The sequence below is a fragment of the Oncorhynchus kisutch genome, linkage group LG28 (assembly GCF_002021735.2).
Source record: "Oncorhynchus kisutch isolate 150728-3 linkage group LG28, Okis_V2, whole genome shotgun sequence".
Classification (NCBI taxonomy): Eukaryota; Metazoa; Chordata; class Actinopteri; order Salmoniformes; family Salmonidae; genus Oncorhynchus; species Oncorhynchus kisutch.
Genome location: NC_034201.2, coordinates 33492155 through 33513005, shown reverse-complemented (window position 1 = coordinate 33513005; position 20851 = coordinate 33492155). Strand labels below are relative to the sequence as shown.

The 20851-nt window shown below is 41.7% G+C and overlaps 1 protein-coding gene across 1 annotated transcript; it reads right to left on the bottom strand.

Annotated features, from left to right (window-relative positions):
• Positions 1 to 5578: 5578 nt before the first annotated feature.
• LOC109872481 (out at first protein homolog) lies at positions 5579 to 9125 on the bottom strand. Its single transcript, XM_031807680.1, has 4 exons — positions 9096 to 9125; positions 8681 to 8815; positions 6325 to 6505; positions 5579 to 6102 (listed from the first exon to the last, which is right to left on the bottom strand). Exons 1-4 carry the CDS (start codon positions 9123 to 9125, stop codon positions 6023 to 6025), a joined length of 426 nt encoding a protein of 141 aa, XP_031663540.1. The 3' UTR covers positions 5579 to 6022.
• Positions 9126 to 20851: the final 11726 nt, after the last annotated feature.

The window sequence follows — 20851 nt, the reverse complement described above, 5'->3', positions numbered from 1 at the left end:
CATTTACAAGCGTTACAATTCATGAGCATGTATAACATTTTATTAATGTATAAACCATGATGACAGGTTTGGTTCAAGTGTATTCTCATCTGTTTCTATTCACTACAAAATATTGTGCTAGCATGTTTTGAGATGCAACAACCTCAGGTCTGTCTGCCTGAATGACATCAAAACATAAAGAAAAGATGATGCAACAACCATAGGTCTGTCTGCCTGAATGACATCTAAGCATAAAGAAAAGAAGGCATGGGACACAAAGACCTTTATGCAAATGAAGTTGATCAAACTTAAGACACATAAAGATAAGATTTATGTCCAGAGGGAGAATGGCACAGATGACTGAGTAAACAGCTGATTTACTCCTCTCGTTGGTTGGCTTGTTGAAACAGCACCTTCAACTGTCTTTCATGCCATTGGATACGCTCCTTCACACTTTGTTCCTACAGAAAGACAAACACACACATGCGTATGCACATACCATAGGTGAATTTACCATATATGGTAAATTCCAAAATAAAATAAATAAATAAATAAAAGCCTATTTCGGCACACCCAATAATTACGATTGAAAAGTAAAACCGTGAGTCTATGATAGAAAGACAAGTGATGCAAAATGTATTATTTAGGCTAATATATTATTGTTGTCCACATCAAGTTCATAGACACTGATCAAACAACAATATTGTTAGGAAACAGGAAGTACGTTTTTAGGGCACAGGTAGACAGTACGCAACATGCAACAATTTCAGCGATTTTACGAGTTACAGTTGATAAGGAAATCAGTCAATTTAAATTAATTAATTAGGCCCTAATCTATGGATTTCACATGACTGGGAAGGGGCACTGCCATGGGTGGGCCTGGGAGAGCATAGGCCCACCTACTGGGGAGGGGAAGAAATGAGTTTTTCTATATGTGCACCACAAAATGTAAATCTGGTCAAATGGTGCTTTTCATTAGCTGTCCGGGTGGCTGGTAGCAGACGACCCTGCACGTGATGAAGCTGGATGTGGAGGTCCTGGAAGCAAGCACTAGGCAGAATAAATTATTGGTTTCCTCAGTGCCTATGTGGTCCAGTTTTTACAGCCACTGACCCTGCAACACATAGGTCAGAGTCGGCATGGGTTTGAATTCAGCCCACTGCCCTTTGACTCACAGATGTCTATTTTTGATGCATTCATTTTATGTGGTTTCAGGGCTAAAACAGAAACAACTCAAAGGTTTACAGTTTAGGCATTCATTACAAGTGGTTAAGGTTAGGGCTATAGTTTGGGGAAAATAATAAAAAACGACTTGCCTACAGTATGTATCATCAGTATTCTTCCTAGTTTTCTCAGTGCTTGTCTAAGCAGCGCGCTCTGGCTCCAGTGACCAGCCCGAGCCTACAAAAACTACAATTTTCATGTCCTGCTTAGCATTCAAAATATAACGAGTACTTTTGGGTGTCATGGACAATGTACGGAGTAAAAAGTACAATATTTTCAAGGTAAAGGTAAAGGTAAAAGTAGTCAAATATAATAATAGTGAAGTAAAGTACCCCAAAAAAACGACCTAAGTAGTTTTACACCACTGGCGCAGCCATGGGTGGGCCTGGGAGTGCACTTGGGAGCCTGACCCACCCACTGGGGAGCCAGGCCCAGCCAATCAGAATTTGTTTTCCCCCACAAAATTACTTCTATATGTGGACCACGAAATGTGGTTGTAGGCAAATCTGGTCAAATTGTGTTTTTAATCAAACTGCTAGATATTAAATGTTTGTTTAAGTCAGTTTAACAGCATAGTTTATATTTAACTGAGCTACAGGCTAAAGCTATTATATAGCTGTTAACGCTCCGAAATGTATTTAGTCAGGCAACCTTCAGTCCAGTCATCAACAGAGGGCCGTCAAACTCCACAATGGATGTTTGTGCATTATATGGATGGATCATACAGGTAACTGCCAAAATAAAGGAAAAGCCAACATAAAGTGTCTCAATAGGATGTTGGGCCACCATGAGCCACCAGAACAGCTTCAATGCGCCATAGATTCTATAAGCGTCTGGAACTCTGTTGGAGGGACGCAACACCATTCTTCCAAAACAAACTCCATAATTTGGTGTTTTGTTGATGGCGGTAGAAAACACTATGACTCAGACACCGCTCGAGAATCTACCATAAGTGTTCAATTGTGTTGGTGGCTGAGACACACATTAGACTACTATTTTAAAGTCACTGAGATCTCTTCATCTAGCCATGGTCTTTTTATACATGACCTTAAGAATGATGGGAGGTTTTAATTGCTTATTTAACTCAGTGACCCCAAATGTGTGGAAGCACCAGCATCTTCACCATGAAGAAAAGGTGGAAGACGGGGAGTGTTTTCCAAAGCATGGTTTTAGGCGCATTATGATGTTTATATACCCACAAATCTAATGAGCTTTGCAATATGATACCCAATAGAAGAAGCATTAGTATGAAGACAATTTAGGATTTCAATTTGTCAAAGTTAGACACACTTGTAGAAAACATTGTGAGCTTCAACTGCATATATTTTTTTCATAAAACATTTTAAACCATAGAATTACTTTAAAATCAAATAGCACAGTGAAAAGTTAAGGCACTTACCATCATTCCAATGGTTTACATATTTCAAAAATAAAGTTTCATGTTTTGTTACTGTGTGTATGCATTAGGTAACTTTTGTTTGTCAAATCTAATCCCTCAGAGAGATAGATGGACTATAATTAGCATAATGTAATAATAACATGTGGAACAGCAATATCCAGCACAAGCTTAATCACTGGCACTTCGGACATATAAGGATGACACAATAAGGATGACAGAAAGTTCAGTCCACTAGTTTCTTTCTTCAGTCTATCACAACAAGATGGTAAACCTGAGAAAATATTGTTGATCAAAGAGGGATAAAAAAGGCTTAAAAATAACTGGATGTGAAAGGTTCCCACATGTAAGCTGCCTGATGAATATCTCATACCACCACGAATATGAGAGAACAGTACTCACAGTTAATCTGTGAACTCCTTATACCTATAATATAAACCCAACTGAAGTCAGTTTCTGCATTTGAAGTTGCAAGGCAGAGATTAGGCTACATGCTGATGCATTTGAAGTTGCAAGGCAGAGATTAGGCTACATGCTGATGCATTTGACAGCAATGGCAAAAGCCTCCCAGCCAGACAAATATTGGTCCCTACACTCAGAAAAAAAGGTGCTATCTAGAACCTAAAATAGTTATTTGGCTGTCCCCATAGCAGTACCTTTTGAATAACCCTTTTCTGTTCCAAATAGAAACCTTTTGGGGTTCCATGTAGAACCCTTTCTACAGAGGGTTCTACACGCAACCCAAAAGGGTTCTACCTGGAACTAAAAAGTGTTCTGCTATGGGGACAGTCGAAGAGAGTATAGCTCAAGGTAAGAATGTGTGGATATTGGTTACATACTGGATTGTTTCAATATCCTAGTTTTTTTAACAGAATATCCCTCAATTAAATTAAAACTGCATCAGTTAAGTAAAAACAAAGTGTTATATAAAAAGAGTGTCTGTTTTCTCTGAGCAGATCCACCATTCACAGTCTCACCCTTAGGTGGCACTGAACAGCACTTTAACAGATGGCACCAAGTCAAAACAGAGACAGTAGAGAAAACGAGACACCCCACTCCCTAATTTTTTTGGGTCGGGTGGGGCTACTCTACTTATTGCCCCTGACCCGCAGGGGGGGTGCCCCAGAGGAGAGACATCTCACTGGCAAAAATGTTCTGGTCGGGCGGGTGGGGAGAGCGGGGAGAGGACAACAAGTAGACCAGAACCACTGGCTTCACGCATGAAAGCATGCTCACGTGAGAGAGGGAACACACACTTACACAGACAGGAACCATGACCATTTTTTGGTAAGGTAAGTCAAGAGACACTCCTCTGTCCCACAACAAGAAATTGTGTAAATGAAAAATGTCTAACTCCACAGTTAGACTTATGTCGGCAACAGGCAGGTCTGTTCCTTCACTCTAAGGCCACATACAGTTGAAGTTGGAAGTTTACATACACTACGGTTGGAGTCATTAAAACTAGTTTTTAAACCACTCCACAAATTTCTTGTAAACAAACTATAGTTTTGGCAAGTCGTTTAGGACATCTACTTTGTGCATGACACAAGTCATTTTTCCAACAATTGTTTACAGACAGATTATTTCACTTAGAATTCACTGTATCACAATTCCAGTGGGTCAGAGGTTTACATACACTAAGTTGACTGTGCCTTTAAACAGCTTGGAAAATTCCCAAAAATTATGTCATGGCTTTAGAAACTTCTGATAAGCTTATGGACATCATTTGAGTCAATTGGAGGTGTACCTGTGGATGTATTTCAAGGCCTACCTTCAAACTCAGTGCCTCTTTGATTGACATCATGGGAAAATCAAAAGATATTACCTAAGAATTGTAGACCTCCACAAGTCTGGTTCATCCTTGGAAGCAATTTCCAAAGGCCTGAAGGTACCACGGTCATCTGTACAAACAATAGTACGCCAGTATAAACACCATGGGACCACGCAGCCATCATACCGTGTTCTGTCTCCTACAGATGAACGTACTTTGGTGTGAAAAGTGCAAATCAATCCCAGAACAACAGCAAAGGACCTTGTGAAGATGCTGGAGGAAACAGGTACAAGTATCTACTGTATATCCACAGGAAAATGAGTCCTATATCGACATAACCTGAAAGGTCGCTCAGCAAGAAAGAAGCCAATGCTCCAAAATCGCCATAAAAAAGCCAGACTACGGTTTGCACATGGGGACAAAGATCGTACGTTTTGGAGAAATGTCCTCTGGTATGATGGAGAAAAAAATTGAACTGTTTGGCCATAATGACCGTCGTTATGTTTAGAGGAAAAATGGGGAGGCTTGCAAGCCGAGGAACACCATCCCAACCGTGAAGCACAGGGGTGGCAGCATCATGTTGTGGGGGTTCTTTGCTACAGGAGGGACTGGTGCACTTCACAAAATAGATGGCATCATGAGGGAGGACAATTATGTTAATATATTGAAGCAACATCTCAAGACATCAGTCAGGAAGTTAAAGCTTGGTCGCAAAAGGGTCTTCCAAATGGACAATGACCCCAAGCACACTTCTAAAGTTGTGGCAAAATGGCGAAAGGACAACAAAGTCAAGGTATTGGAGTGGCCTTCACAAAGCCCTGACCTCAATCCTATAGAACATTTGTGGCCAGAACTGAAAAAGCGTGTGCAAGCATGGAGGCCTACAAACCTGACTCAGTTACACCAGCTCTGTCAGGAGGAATGGGTCAAAATTCACCCAACTTATTGTGGGAAACTCGTGGAAGGCTACCCGAAACGTTTGACCCAAGTTAAACCATTTAAAGGCAATGCTACCAAATACTAATTGAGTGTATGTACACGTGTGACCCAGGTGCTTCTACACCTGCATTGCTTGCTGTTTGGGGTTTTAGGCTGGGTTTCTGTACAGCACTTTGAGATATCAGCTGATGTACGAAGGGCTATATAAATAAATTTGATTTGATTTGATTTGATTGGAATGTGATGAAAGAAATAAAAGCTGAAATAAATCATTCTCTCCACTATTATTCTGTATTTTAACATTCTTAAAATAAAGTGGTGAGCCTAACTGACCTAAGATTGTGAATCTTTACAAGAATGAAATGTTAGGAATTCTGAAAAACTGAGTTGAAATGTATTTGGCTAAGGTGTATGTAAACTTCCAACTTCAACTGTACGTGAATTCCCTGACTTGCTCAGTCTAGACATGCAATGTAGGCTAAACGCCTTCTAGGAAAGAACCAGGAGCCAAACAAGCTGCTTTAGGTCTCCTCGTCCCATGGGCAGAGCTTTCTATGGGGGACGAAGTAGTCGAAGCGGTAGCCCTTGCTGTAGCTCCTGATGCAACACTTATAGGGGTTGGCCCTTCCAGCCACGTCCAACCGGCTGCGGCAGTATTTGAGCAGGCAGGGGAGCCACTCCAGACGCAGGCAATAACTGCAGACACAGGGCTGTCACAGATCCAGAGTGGAGGGGCATCGCTGCAGACCAGGGGCATCTGCTGTTTGGGGCAGGGGCTCAAATTCAATGGCCTCTATTCCCGGAGAGAGAGAGATTTTAAATTGTGACTTTCCATAAAGGAATGTCTGTTGAAATGTATTGCAATGAACTCTATGGCTGTGCAGACATACATTCAAAAGCTTAGGGAACCTTATGCAACACAATGGAAATGAAAGCTATGATAGATATAATGAAGAGGTTGCTTTCTTTAAACACCCAAACACTTATAGAGCATCTGAATGGAAGCCAAACTTACCTTTATCCAGCCAATGCTTGGTGTCGACTGTCTGGGTATAAGACCCCTCGTGTGCCTCCTTACACACGTTGTGGATGAGTGTGTTGAGGTGCCCTGCACGACTCATGTTCACCACCATGTCCATGTGGAGGTGTTCCACCCCACACCTCTCCTCTGCCCTGCGGACCAAGTTGGGGTTCCTCTGTAGAATCCCAACACAGAACAGCTCCATATTATAAAGAAGGACTAGTAGTGCTAGTGTAATACATTGACCAATGGAAGTAAGCTCCACGACCTTTATGTTAGGGTTCAAACAGATTGGTGGTAAATGTAAAAAAGAAAGAAAGAAAAATGTACAATCCAGATAACATTGTGCAGTAAGGAACATTTGAATGGCCTACTACAATTACATTTTTACATGATGGGTTGGTAGTCCTCGACGAAGAAACATGCTCAACGAAGATACTTTATTGAAAGTCCAGGATGAGGCTTAATCTGTGTCAGGGAAACTAGCCCAACAGATGTCGGATCTTTATTTGACCCCTTTCGTTGCAGGAGGAAATTAGTCCTGCACCCGGAGGATTTGAATATATATGAAGAAATATTTAGATTCGGCGCCAAGGGGCAACTGGAAGCGGTGTTTGTATACAATGCACATGTAGCCGATGTGAAATGGCTAGCTAGTTAGCGGTGGTGCGCGCTAGTGGCGTTTCAATCGGTGACGTCACTTGCTCTGAGACCTTGAAGTAGTGGTTCCCCTTGCTCTGCAAACCAGGGACGCTCTGCACACGTGTGGAGCGATGGGTAACGATGCTTCGAGGGTGACTGTTGATGTGTGCAGAGCGTCCCTGGTTCGAGCCCAGGTCGGGGCGAGGGGACGGATTAAAGTTATACTGTTACACACACCGTACCTACTTTATACCTTATGAAGGCTATAGCACGTCTTGTATTAATTCTTATCTGGATTATTATACATTTACATATGTATTTTTCATTCTGGATTTTTTTTATTTTATCAATTATTTTATGATTTGTTGAAGGCAAGCACTAGGCAAAATAAATTATTGGTTTCCTCAGTGCCTATGTGGTCCAGTGTTTGCAGCCACTGACCCCGCCACACATATGTCAGAGTCGTCATGAGTTTGAATCCGGCCCACTGCACTTTGACTCATGGATGTCTATTTTCAACACATTCATTCCACATGGTTACACGGCTAATTCCATGTGGTTACAAGGTTAAAACCGAAACAACTCAAAGTTTAGGCGTTAATTCCGATTGGTTAAGGTTAGGGCTATGGTTTGAGGAAAATAACTAAAACGACTCGCCTATGCATCATCAGTATTCTTCCTAGTGTTCTCAGTGCTTGTCTAAGCAGCACACTGCAGCTCCACAAGTTAGTTGCATTTATTTCAATGTTTTCAAGAAGTAAAATTAATAGTCTGATCATTTACACATCAAAGAAAAGTATCTGAGCTCAACGAGATTGTCTATGGATAGGCTCAAATGCATAAACATCTTGACAGCTTTACGAAATGAAATATTAAAGACACATTATACAAGCTTTCAATCCACACCAAAGACCAGAACTATATTGACAAATTATACATAGCCTAACTATAAAATGTGAACATTGTTTAACAAGGCAACTCTATGGCAATTACCTGACACTTTGTATGAATGGAAACTAACATTGGTGTAGCCTACTGTTATTATTTTATTAGTTTCCTATGTATGTTATTCAAAAGTGTCTAGTATGGTCATTTCTTATCAAGATATTTGAAATGTGTAACTAAATCAAGTCAATCGGGGGGATTGAGTTATTTGTACCAGAAGGGCGTGGGCCAGAATCGAATCAACAGCGATATGGAAGGCCTATATGTGTGCTCTGAAGGCAGCGGCCCTAACCGCTAGACCACAATTGAACAAAATGTTTACCTTAGGATACACTGGACACTTGCATGTCATAGCCTAGTGTTGCCAATATCGATCTTGTGTTATTAAGCTATATAAAACAACAGTTGTTGATGTGTATGGCTGCATTTCAGATACATTTTTGTACATTTGAATGTTGCAGTAATAGGACTTAGGCCTAGCGTTTGAGCAATCGAGAGAGACAATTATTTGCCCTGATCCCAAAGACTCACGAGGTGCATTCGAATTTCCTGATGCAGCAGGAAAATTGTCTGCGACAAAAGAAGGATCAAGTTAAGATCTGACATCTGTATAACATGTTATTGTGACACAATGTCTCTTATAATAACACCATTAGTACTATTCCTCCACATCCAAAACCTGTCCCTTGTTACCTCCTATACCCTATATGGGAATGATGGCCCAGATTATGAGGGAAGGTGGTGGTTTGTTACAGCAGCTCACCTGTCTGAGGCGGGCCATGGACTCAGTGGGGGTGATCTGGTGGTGATTGAGCCGTGAGATGAAGCACAGCACCTGGTATTGGTTCTGGCCACGCTCTGGCTCCCACAGGATCAGAGCTCTCCCAATCCTCACATCCTGAAAAAAAAGAGATGAGATAAATATGAAATGTAAACCGGATACTGTATACATTCACTGGTTGTTACAATGCTTGTTACTTATGTGAAAGTATCCCCTAAGATCAAACTTTGCATTACTATTGTTCTCAGCTAAATCCATTTCAACAGAAACGTCACAAAGGTGTGGTGTAAGGGCACCTTCATGTAAAAGTGCTGCCAAAACTCCACTAGGTGTGTGGCATAAGGATAGTCCATAACTTACTACTATATCAAGTGTTATGTCTGTTATGAGGGCTGACCTGACCTGCCCTGACCTTCACTGGCACCATGAGACCTGAATCCTACCCTAGTACCCTCATCCGTCCCAATACTCCTCTGACTTCATTTCCATCTCAATGGCTATCCCAACTGTTACAAAAAAAAACAGAAATGCAAGCATTTCAGTCGACTGAGCAGACAAAGGGAAGACTAGGTTATCTGAACAAGGAACAAGTCCTTTTCTTCTCTTTGTTTACCAGGCCCATTGGGTGTCACGCCCTGACCAAGGAGAGCCCTTGGTTCTCTATGGTGTAGCAGGTCAGAGCGTGACTAGGGAGTGTTCTAGTTCTATATCTCTATGTTGGTGTTTTGTATGGTTCCCAATTAGAGGCAGCTGGTAATCGTTGCCTCTGATTGGGGATCATATTTAGGGATCAAATTTATCACACCTGTGTTTGTGGGATATTGTTTTGTGTTTGTGCATGTGCACCACTACTTTCACGTTTCGTTGTTGGTTTATTTTTTTTAAAGTTTCACCGAATTAAATATGCTTTCTTCTGGAAAATGTGAAGTCCAAGATGGACAAAGGGGGTGCTGTTGGGGCTGTGTTTCTGGACCTAAGGAAGGCTTTTGATACTGTTAACCATGAGATTCTCATCACAAAATTGTCCAAGTTCAACTTTTCCCCTGATGCCTTGAGATGGATGAAATCATACCTTGAAGGCAGAACTCAGTGTGTCAGAGTGAGCAATGAGCTGTCGCCCACTCGTAGCTATGATGTGGGCGTGCCCCAAGGGTCAATACTGGGGCCCCTCCTGTTCAGCCTGTACATTAATGATCTGCCTTCTGTCTGTACTGGGTCTGAAGTTCAAATGTATGCAGATGATACAGTGATATATGTGCATGCAAAGAGCAAACAACAAGCTGCACAAGAACTCACTACTGTAATGGTCCAGGTTACAAAGTGGCTCAGTGACTCATGTTTGCATCTCAATGTGAAAAAAACTGTTTGCATGTTCTTCACAAAGAGGGCAACAGATGCTACTGAGCCAGATGTCTATGTGTCAGGGGAGAAGCTCCAGGTGGTATCCGATTTTAAGTACCTTGGCATCATACTTGATTCCAACCTCTCTTTTAAAAAGCATGTGAAAAAGGTAATTCAAATAACCAAATTCAACCTAGCTAATTTCCGATTTATACGAAATTGTTTGACTACAGAGGTAGCAAAACTGTACTTCAAATCTATGATACTCCCCCACTTAACATACTGCTTGACTAGTTGGGCCCAAGCTTGCTGTACAACATTAAAACCTATTCAGTCTGTCTACAAACAGGCTCTCAAAGTGCTTGATAGGAAGCCCAATAGCCATCATCATTGTCACATCCTTAGAAAGCATGAGCTCTTGAGTTGGGAAAATCTTGTGCAATACACCGACGCATGTCTTGTATTCAAGATCCTCAATGGCCTGGCTCCCCCTCCACTCAATATTTTTGTTAAACAGAAAACCCAGACATATGGCAGCAGATCCACAAGGTCTGCCATGAGAGGTGACTGTATAGTTCCCCTAAGGAAAAGCACCTTTAGTAAATCTGCATTCTCTGTGAGAGCTTCCCATGTCTGGAATACACTGCCATCAGACACACACAACTGCACCACATATCACACTTTCACAAAATGCTTGAAGACATGGCTAAAGGTCAATCAGATTTGTGAACATGGTCCCTAGCTGTGTGTTGCCACTCCATGTTGTCTGTTGTCTGTAGCTTGTGAGGTGTGGAAACACTTTGTTGCTTTTATGAATTTTGTCTTGCTGCTTTTTGTTTTATGCTGCTCTGTCTGTATGCTACGTCTTGCTTGTCCTATGTTGCTCTGTCTGTATGCTATGTCTTGCTTGTTCTTTGTTGCTTCTCCACCTGCATTGCTTGCTGTTTGGGGTTTTAGGCTGGGTTTCTGTACAGCACTTTGAGATATCAGCTGATGTACGAAGGGCTATATAAATAAATTTGATTTGATTTGATTTGATTTGTTGCTATTGTCTATATTGTAATTGTTTTTAATAACCTGCCCAGGGACTGCGGTTGAAAATTAGCCGGTTGGCTAAAACCGGCACTTTTACTGAAATGTTGATTAATGTGCACTGTCCCTGTAAAAATAAAAATAAACTCAAACTCAAACTCATGTAGAACTATACACACGCTCTTTTCAACAAGCGTGACATTGGGTTGACTTCCCTCTGAGTCAACCAAGTACCATGACTCAAACAACACTCCGGTTGGTCCTTAAGGTGGAGATGCAGATAATGGGAAACTGTGGAGTGCTTGAGTTAAAAAAGGCAAGGAGGAGGGGGGACTCTTGTTTCCCCCACTGTGAAGGCAGAACCTTCAGAGAAGCAGATGTATGGGGTACACAGAGTGGGGTAGGGATTGGGAACATTCCAGTTGGGCAGGCCTCAAACAACTGGACAAAGATTGTTCACTGTCCAGTGAAAAAATAAATATGTCTTGAAATCAAATCAAATCAAAGTTCATCACGTGCGCTGAATACAACAGGTGTAGACCTTACAGTGAAATGCTTACTTACAGGCTCCAATCAATAGTGCAAAAAAAGGTATTAGGTGAACAATAGGTAAGTAAAGAAATAAATCCACAGTAAAAAGACGGGCTATATACAGTAGCGAGGCTGTAAAAGTAGTGAGTTACATACAGACACCGGTTAGTCGGGCTGATTGAGGTAGTATGTACATGTAGATATGGTTCAAGTGACTATGCATATATGATGAAAAGAGAGTAGCAGTAGCGTAAAAGAGGGGTTGGTGGGTGGTGGTTAGATAGCCCGGTTAGCCAATGTGCGGGAGCACTGGTTGGTCGGCCCAATTGAGGTAGTATGTACATGAATGTATAGTTAAAGTGACTATTTATATATGATAAACAGAGAGTAGCAGCAGCGTAAAAAGAGGGGTTGGGGAGCACACAATACAAATAGTCTTATGGCTTGAGGGTAAAAACTGTTGTCTAGGCCTTTTTGTCCTAGACTTGCCACTTCGGTACCGCTTGCCATGCGGTAGTAGAGAGAACAGTCTATGACTGGGGTGGCTGGGGTCTTTGACATTTTCTAGGGCCTTCCTCTGACACCGCTTGGTGTGAGGTCTTGGATGGCAGGCAGCTCAGCTTAGTGATGCACTGGGCCGTACGCACTACCCTCTGTAGTGCCTTGCGGTCAGGGGCCGAGCAATTGCCATTCCAGGCAGTGATGCTCTCGATGTTGCAGCTGTAGAACCTTTTGAGGATCTCAGGACCCATGCCAAATCTTTTTAGTTTACTGAGGGGAAATAGGCTTTGTCGTGCCCCTTTCACGACTGTCTTGATGTGTTTGGATCATTCTAGCTTGTTGCTGATGTGGACACCAAGGAACTTGAAGCTCTCAACATGCTCCACTACAGCCCCGTCGATGAGAATGGGGGTGTGCTCGGTCCTCCTTTTCCTGTAGTCCACAATCATCTCCTTAGTCTTGGTTACGTTAAGGGATAGGTTGTTATTCTGGCACCACCCGGCCAGGTCTCTGACCTCCTCCCTAGCGGCTGTCTCGTCGTTGTTGGTGATCAGGCCTACCACTGTTGTGTTGTCTGCAAACTTAATGATGGTGTTGGAGTCATGCCTGGTCATGCAGTCGTGGGTGAACAGGGAGTACAGGAGGGGACTGAGCACGCACCCCTGGGGAGCTCCAATGTTGAGGATCAGCATGGCAGATATGTTGCAACCTACCCTCACCACCTGGGGGTGGCCCATCAGGAAGTCCAGGATCCAGTTGCAGAGGGAGGTGTTTAGTCCCAGGACCCTTAGCTTAGTGATGAGCTTTGAGGGTACTATGGTGTTGAACGCTGTAGTCAATGAATAGCATTATCACCTAAATGTTCCTTTTGTCCAGGTGGGAAAGGGCAGTGTGGAGTGCAATAGAGATTGCATCATCTGTGGATCTGTTTGGGCGGTATGAAAATGCCCGGATCACTCGTCCTGGTAATCCGCCTGGCCTCGCAGCCTCGTGTATGTTGACCTGTTTAAAGGTCTTACTCACGTCAGCTACGGAGAGTATGATCACACAGTCGTCCAGAACAGCTGATGCTCTCATGCATGCCTCAGTATTGCGTGCCTCGAAGCGAGCATAGAAGTGATTTAGCTCATCTGGTAGGCTTGTGTCACTGGGCAGCTCGTGGCTGTGCTTCCCTTTGTAGTCTGTAATAGTTTGCAAGCCCTGCCACATAAGATGAGCGTCGGAGCCGGTGTAGTATGATTCAATCTTAGCCCCGTATTGATGCTTTGCCTGTTTGATGGTTTGTCGCAGGGCATAGCTTCCAGGTTAGAGTCCCGCACCTTGATAGCGGCAGCTCTACCCTTTAGCTTAGTGCGAATGTTGCCTGTAATCCTTGGCATCTGGTTGGGGTATGTACGTACAGTCACTGTGGGGACGACGTCCTCGATGCACTTATTGATAAAGCCAGTGACTGATGTGGTGTATTCCTCAATGCCATCGGAAGAATCCCGGAACATGTTCCAGTCTGTGATAGCAAATGTCATGGTATTGACATTAAGGTCTGAAAGGCAGGAGTATTTTCGGTTGCCAAAAAATTTAATCACCTTTTTATACGCAGACATAGGGGGAGGGATCAGAAACAAACAACAAAGACGCAAATAGGACTTGAAAAAGAATCCCACAATGCATCTGTAATTTTCAACCATTGGTAAATATTGGATTATCTGAAGCTTGCACAGTGCAGTTACTTCTTGCATAATATTGATGTTATTTTCTAGTTAGACTCTTTCCCCTTTCTTTATCTCCATGACACACCATAGGAAGATAAATAACCCCTTCCTTTTATGCAATGCACCTTTTCAAGAGTTGCCTTCACAAGATGAACTGGCTCTCCTGTCTGTACAGTTACTCCAGTCTGGCAGCTTGCCATCAGACCGATTCCAACTTTCCATAAATCTGCGTAATTCCGACAGGAGTAGACCTGAAGCACATGTATGGAGGGAGGGCTGCCATTTAAATTGACTTGATCCAGACAGAAGAAAATATGTGCTGCTCCCCTGCAGCGTGTGCCTGTTAACTGTAACCAGAAAAGCCCACTGGGACTTTAAGACAGTTTTTCAACAGTCTGAGTAGAGCCAATGGGGGACAACAGTTTTATGACTTCTTGATTGCTCTTCGCGTCAATATGATTTTAAATGTGTGTAATGTGAGGATATCCTGGGCCACTGAAGGGAGTTCCTTAGCCAGGGTAATATCAAATGCCTGCTCAATCAGGGATAGTTCACCACATATCCTTGTTGAAAAACACCTGTAGTCCCCAGTATCTATGCTGCAACAGCCTATGTGCCAGGGGGCTAGGGTCAGTCTGTCCTATCTGGTGCAATGTGTGATCTCAAATTCCCCTGTTCTATCTGGTGTCCTGTGTGATCTTAGGCATGCTCCCTTGAATGCTCCTGGGTGTCTCTCTCTCTCTCTGTCTCCCCTACAACCATGCCTCGGCGCCACCTGGCCTGACGGCTCCTGGCTGTCCCTGTCCCCAGTCCACCCGGTTGTGCCGCCGATCCAGTTCTGCTGTTTTTTGTGCGGCTATGGAAAACCTTGTTGTTTCTGGCCTGATGACTCCTGTCTGTCAATTATGGAACACTGACATTTTTCACTGGACGTGGTACGTTGTCCTGGACATGCTGTTTCGACTTTCGCTCTCTCTCTGACCGGCTGTCTCGACCTCTAAATGCTCACCTATGAAAAGCCAACTGATATTTACTCCTACGATGTTAAACTGTGGCACCCTCTATAACCACTGTGGTTATTATTTAACCCTGCTGGTCATCTATGAATGTTTAAATGCCTTGAAGAACGATCTGGTCTAAATGGCCGTACTCTTATAATCTTCACCTGGCACAGCCAGAAGAGGACTGGTTCCTCTCTAGGTTTTTTGGTAGGTTCCTGCCTTTCTAGGGAGTTTTTCCTAGCCACTGTGTTTGTACATCTGCATTGCTTGCTCTTTAGGGTTTTAGGTTGGGTATCTGTATAGCACTTTGTGACAACTGCTATCGTAAAAAGGGCTTTATAAAATACATTTGATTGTAATAATGGTCAATCCTAAAAAAAAATATGTGTCTATGTTAACAGACAATAACAATTAGGATAGAATTTCAAGTCTGTCCAAGAGAACTGTTTTTCTTAGCTATTTCATGTGAAAATATTTGTCTTTATACATACGGTATGCAATAAAGCAGCATATAGATAAATAGATATAGGTCTATGGAAAATGGATAGGCAATTATAATATAATTTCCAGGGTATATATATAATAGTAATGTAATAGTGTATGTGTGGTTGTTCATTGGTAGTAACATAATATGCAGCATATTACAGTTTTTTGAAACTGTTGGAAATATTTACATTTTAAAATATTGAGTTCACTCACCCGTTTGAAATCAAATACTGCAGTAATATGAGTACCATCTCCTTGCTTGAACTCGGCTGTTATGGAATCCTTCTCGCTGTCTGCTACCAAAATCTCCTCTGCAATTTGTCCATCACTTAAACGCACTCGTATTTTTAATTCTGAACAAATCCCAAGCGACCCAAAAAGATGTACCGCTATTAGAGAAATCAGAACTGGTGCCACTGCCGATATCTCCCTCGCATACATTCCCAAACTCATTGAAAATGTGAAGTTTAACTATTAAAAAAAAATCTGTCGACTACCATAGGTGTAAATAATCGTGAAATCGGTCGCAAATTTGTTCAAGTAAACGAAAAGTTCCGGACCGAAAAGGCTATGATCCACAGATTGAAATCACTGTTATGAAATCTCTGCAACGGTGGATGGGCTACCATTGTGTAGCCAACCTAGTACGTTCTATATTATGATACATTGTAGCGTTTCTGAAGTATCTGTGAAGATAAAGTTGTTGCGCATAATCTTGGTTGATGAAAAGTTGAGGTCCTCTTTTGAGTTTACGATTCCGTCCCTGTCACGACTTCACCGACGAAGCAGTGATTGCTACTGCGCTCACAGTGAGTTGTTTGCCTGACGACTCAAACGGAATTCTTCCACTGCTTATTCGTTAGCTACAAGAGAAAGGTCCGTGCTGTCCAGAATCCAATTGGGACATCCCTACTCCATTGAAGCAGCATTTTAAATGGTTGAGGTTAGGGTTAGGTAAGGGTTATGGTTAAACTTAGGGTATGGGTTAAGGTTAGGGTTTAGGATAGGGACGTCCCAAGGATTCCAGATAGCACGTATCATACAAGAAACGTTCGTGGGCGTGACGTTTGGTCGGAGCAATGTGTTTGCGTAGCCAAGCAAGTGCGCTGTAAGCATATAGGTGACAATTGCAGGCTCCCAAAACTTAAAGAAATATAATTCCACAAACAATACTCCCCGAGAGGCGACAAGGACACGATCTGTTACAGAACAAATTAACTAACAGATCCAATAATACAATAATACATTTCCGTAAATCCATCAATCATGGGCGTGCTGAAAGTATTATATTCTATTCTAATCAAATACCCCAATGAATGATCTGTTCTTAGACCAAATTGCCCAATTGTTATCCTAAGTGTAGGGAAAGTAAGTATGGAGATGACCAAACCTTTCTAGGACACAGATCATGCCAAGCAAAGGAGAGGTCAACTTAAATCTGCCCCCCCCCCCAAAAAAAATCGTTAAATTGGTATGATTTGGTAAGACATGTTTTGTAATTACAGTGTTATTACACATGTTTAACAGCAACTTAATGTAAACTAAGCTTGAGGAAATCAGGCAGCCTACTTCAACATGTTGGTTTCAAGTTCAGAGCATAGTTTTGCCTACATGAACCTTTAACAAGAGAGCCACGCATCCCCCGAAACACGACCCTGCCAAGCTGCACTGCTTCTTGACACAATGCTCACCTCACCTGCAAATTCTTTGTAAACCATATTTTACTTTTTCACTGCCTGTATTTCACCTCTTACGATTTGTGCTAAAAAAATAAAACGAATTAGAATCTATAGCGCAGCTTGAAGTGATACAGTCTACTGTGTGCTCAACCCACATCTGTTCTCTCTCCATCTGCCCTCTTCTGTCACTTTCTATGTGTCTTGTCTGTTGCATCTCAGGTTCTTGTTTGATACTCTCTCCTTTGTCTATCCTCTTCTGTTGTGGCCTGTTTTGTTCTTCTGGTGTCTCATCATATCCTATTCTTCTGTTGCTGTCTCTGTGTCTTGTCTGGTGTGTTTCTTTAGTTTTGCAATCCAAAATGGTCAAGGCGATACTGGGATAGCATACATTTTTGGGGGGCCTGTGTCTGGGTCCCTTAAATCATCCTTTCTCTTAACATTTGCCCCTGGCTGCTGCTGTTCTAAGTGCTCCACTGGCTAGTTAGGGACCATCAATTTAAATGTAACAATGTAAATGATACAATATTTACACTGTAGTCAATTTTGATTGTAGAATACATGTTTGACTCATTTCGATGCAACATGGGCAGGTAACAACACAACTCCAAACATGACAAATAAGAAGCTACATAGCCCCTAACCTATATGAATATAAAGAGACATGAACCAAAAAAATGTAACTGTTGAATGGAATAAGTTATACGACCTCTATGATTCATTTCATTTCGTCAGTTCTACTAGCTAATGTGAGATGTTTAAATTACATAACATTTGAGGACACACAACTTCATTACTTAAGTGGACTTAATCAGGGTCACAGAGACTGTTTCCTGATAGTCTTCAACAAAAGTACATTGAAACAAAAGTGTACACCTCACACACATGGTTACACATGGTACCAAGTCAGATATAGAGTTGAAAATGTATTAAATTTAGAGTTTGAATTCCAATATTACACTTTCTATACAGTACCAGACAAAAGTTTGGACACACCTTCTCATTCCATGGTTAAAAAAACCCAAACTATTTTCTACATTGTCTAGTAATAGTGAAGATATCAACACTATGAAATAACACATATGGAATCATGCAGTAACCAAAAAAGTGTTAAACAAATCATCCACCCTTTGCCTTGATGACAGCTTTGCACCCTCTTGGCATTCTCTCAACCAGCTTCATGAGGTAGTCAGCTGGAATGCATTTCAATTAACATGTGTGCCTTGTTAAAAATTCATTTCTGGAATGTATTTCCTTCTTAATGCTTTTGAGCCAATCAGTTGTGTTGTGACAAGTTAAGGATGGTATACAGAGATAGCCCTATTTGGTAAAAGACAGAGTCCATATTATGGCAAGAACAGCTCAAATAAGCAAAGAGAAACGTCAGTCCATCATTACTTTAAGACATGAAGGTCAGTCAATCCGGAGAATTTCAAGAACTTTGAAAGTTTCTTCAAGTGAAGTCGCCAAAAAGCATCAAGCACTATGATGAAACTTGCTCTCATGAGGTTACCGTTCCTACAGAGAAGAAGTTCATTAGAGTTACCAGCCTCAGAAATCGAAGCCCAAATAAATGCTTCACAGAGTTCAAGTAACAGACACATCTCAACATCAACTGTTTAGGAGACTGCATGAATCAGGTCTTCATGGTCAAATTGCTGCAAAGAAACCCCTACTAAATGACACCAAAAGAAGAAGAGACTTGCTTGGGCCAAGAAACACGAGCAATGGATAACAGACTGGTGGAAATATGTCCTTTGGGCTGATGAGTATAATTAGAGATTTTTGGTTCCAACCTCCGTGTCATTGTGAGACGCAGCTTAGGTGAACGGATGATCTCCACGTGTGGTTCCCACCGTGAAGCATGGAGGAGGTGTGATGGTGTGGGTGTGCTTTGCTGGTGACACTGTCAGTGATTTATATAGAATTCAAGGCACACTTAACCAGCATGGCTACCACAGCATTCTGCAGCGATATGCCATCCCATCTGGTTTGCACTTAGTGTGACTATCATAATTTGTTTTTCAACAGGACAATGACCCAACACACCTTCAGACTGTGTAAGGGCTATTTGACCAAGAAGGAAAGTGATGTAGTGCTACATCAGATGACCTGGCCTCCACAATCACCCGACCTCAACCCAATTTAGATGGTTTGGGATGAGTTTGACCGCAGAGTGAAAGAAAAGCAGCCAACAAGTGTTCAGCATATGTGGGAACTCATTCAAGGTGAAGCTGGTTGAGAGAATGCCAAGAGTGTGCAAAGCTGTCATCAAGGTAAAGGGTGGCTCTTTGAAGAATCTCAAATATAAAATGTATTTTGATTTGTTTAACACTTTTTTGGTTACTATGTGATTCCATATGTGTTATTTGATAGTGTTGATATCTTCACTTTTATTCTAATAAATAAATAAAAACCCTTGAATGAGTAGGTGTGTTCAAACTTTTGACTGGTACTGTACATCACAGAAGACTGAAATATAACAACATAGTTTAACATAAACACTAGCTTTTCTGCATTTAATTGTTTAAAATGTTTTAATTTTGAAATTATGAATAATATTAAGAACATTCCACCCATGAGGCCACTAGGTCATTTGACTGCAGGAAAGTGCATCAGACCAATGTATTTAATGTTTTTGTTAATCTACAAACTAACTACAAAGCTGGCCATCTTTTATCTTCTCTTTCTGGCTGCCCTCCCCTTCCCTTGTAAATTGAAGTTTGTTTATTTGTCATATACACATAATATACATGGAGTACACAGTGCAATGAAATGCTCACTTGCAGGTGAAGCACAATGCAACAACAATAGAAAAAGTAAGTAGCTGAGTGAATAAAAAGACTAACAAAGCAAAAGCACAATCAAATTATTTCACCAATTTAAAAATGGGCAGTTACATTTATATATATATATTTCTACAAATAGTTACATAGCCTAAATGAAAATATCAGACATGAGCCAAACATGTTTACCTGTACAATGGAATAGGTTATAAGACCTCTATGATTAATTTAGTCAGTTCTACCACCTCATCATTGCTAATTTTAAACAGGGTTAAATATAATGGAGTAGTAAAGTTCAGCTTCCGTCCACAGGGGGGCACTGTGTCACTGTCAGAAGGTGTGCTTCAGTCAGAAAAACGTTCTCATCTCTTCAGTCTCAGCTAGCTAGCCTGCCAGTAGATACCAAAGCGGCTAGCCAGCCAAGCTAGCTACAGAAATTAAACCCATCAAATACACTCGCTGGCAACACTTTTCCTAATATCATGACTTATATCAACATCTTTAGCTTGCCCATTCACTTAATATACTGTTAAGTAACTCTCACTGACACCAAATAGATTAAGGATGCTGATCGCTAACGCTCACGTATTAGCATTAGCCAACCCTTATGCTGAGGGAGACTAACTACCACCAAACTTCCACAAACCTGCTGTTGCTGCACTTTGAGTTTCTGTCTGTTCTGCCCTCTCCACCTCATTCACTGCTTCCTCAACCTGTTTGCTTTTTTTGCCACTCTTTCGGAAGAAGTTCAAAATATTCATATTTTCTCTGTGCAGGTTCTGACTGAGGGGAAAGGCATTTTGCTGAGTGATGACGTTGACGTCTAACCAGTACCGGAGGGATCAAGAAAAATTAGTGGTCCACTGCATTGTGAAATCTCGACCAATCACAGCAAGCCCTGCGTCTCTCCAGGAGCTTCTTGCAGTGCCAGCTACTGCCTAGTGCAGTATAGTGTATAGTTTATTTTTGTCATACAATTTTGTCTGTATCTGTTTAATACTGCATGATGTGTGGTTATGGAAGAAAAAAATTACACCGAAATGTTCGGGGCTGGATCAGAAACATCCGGGGCTGCCCAGGTCTAACAACG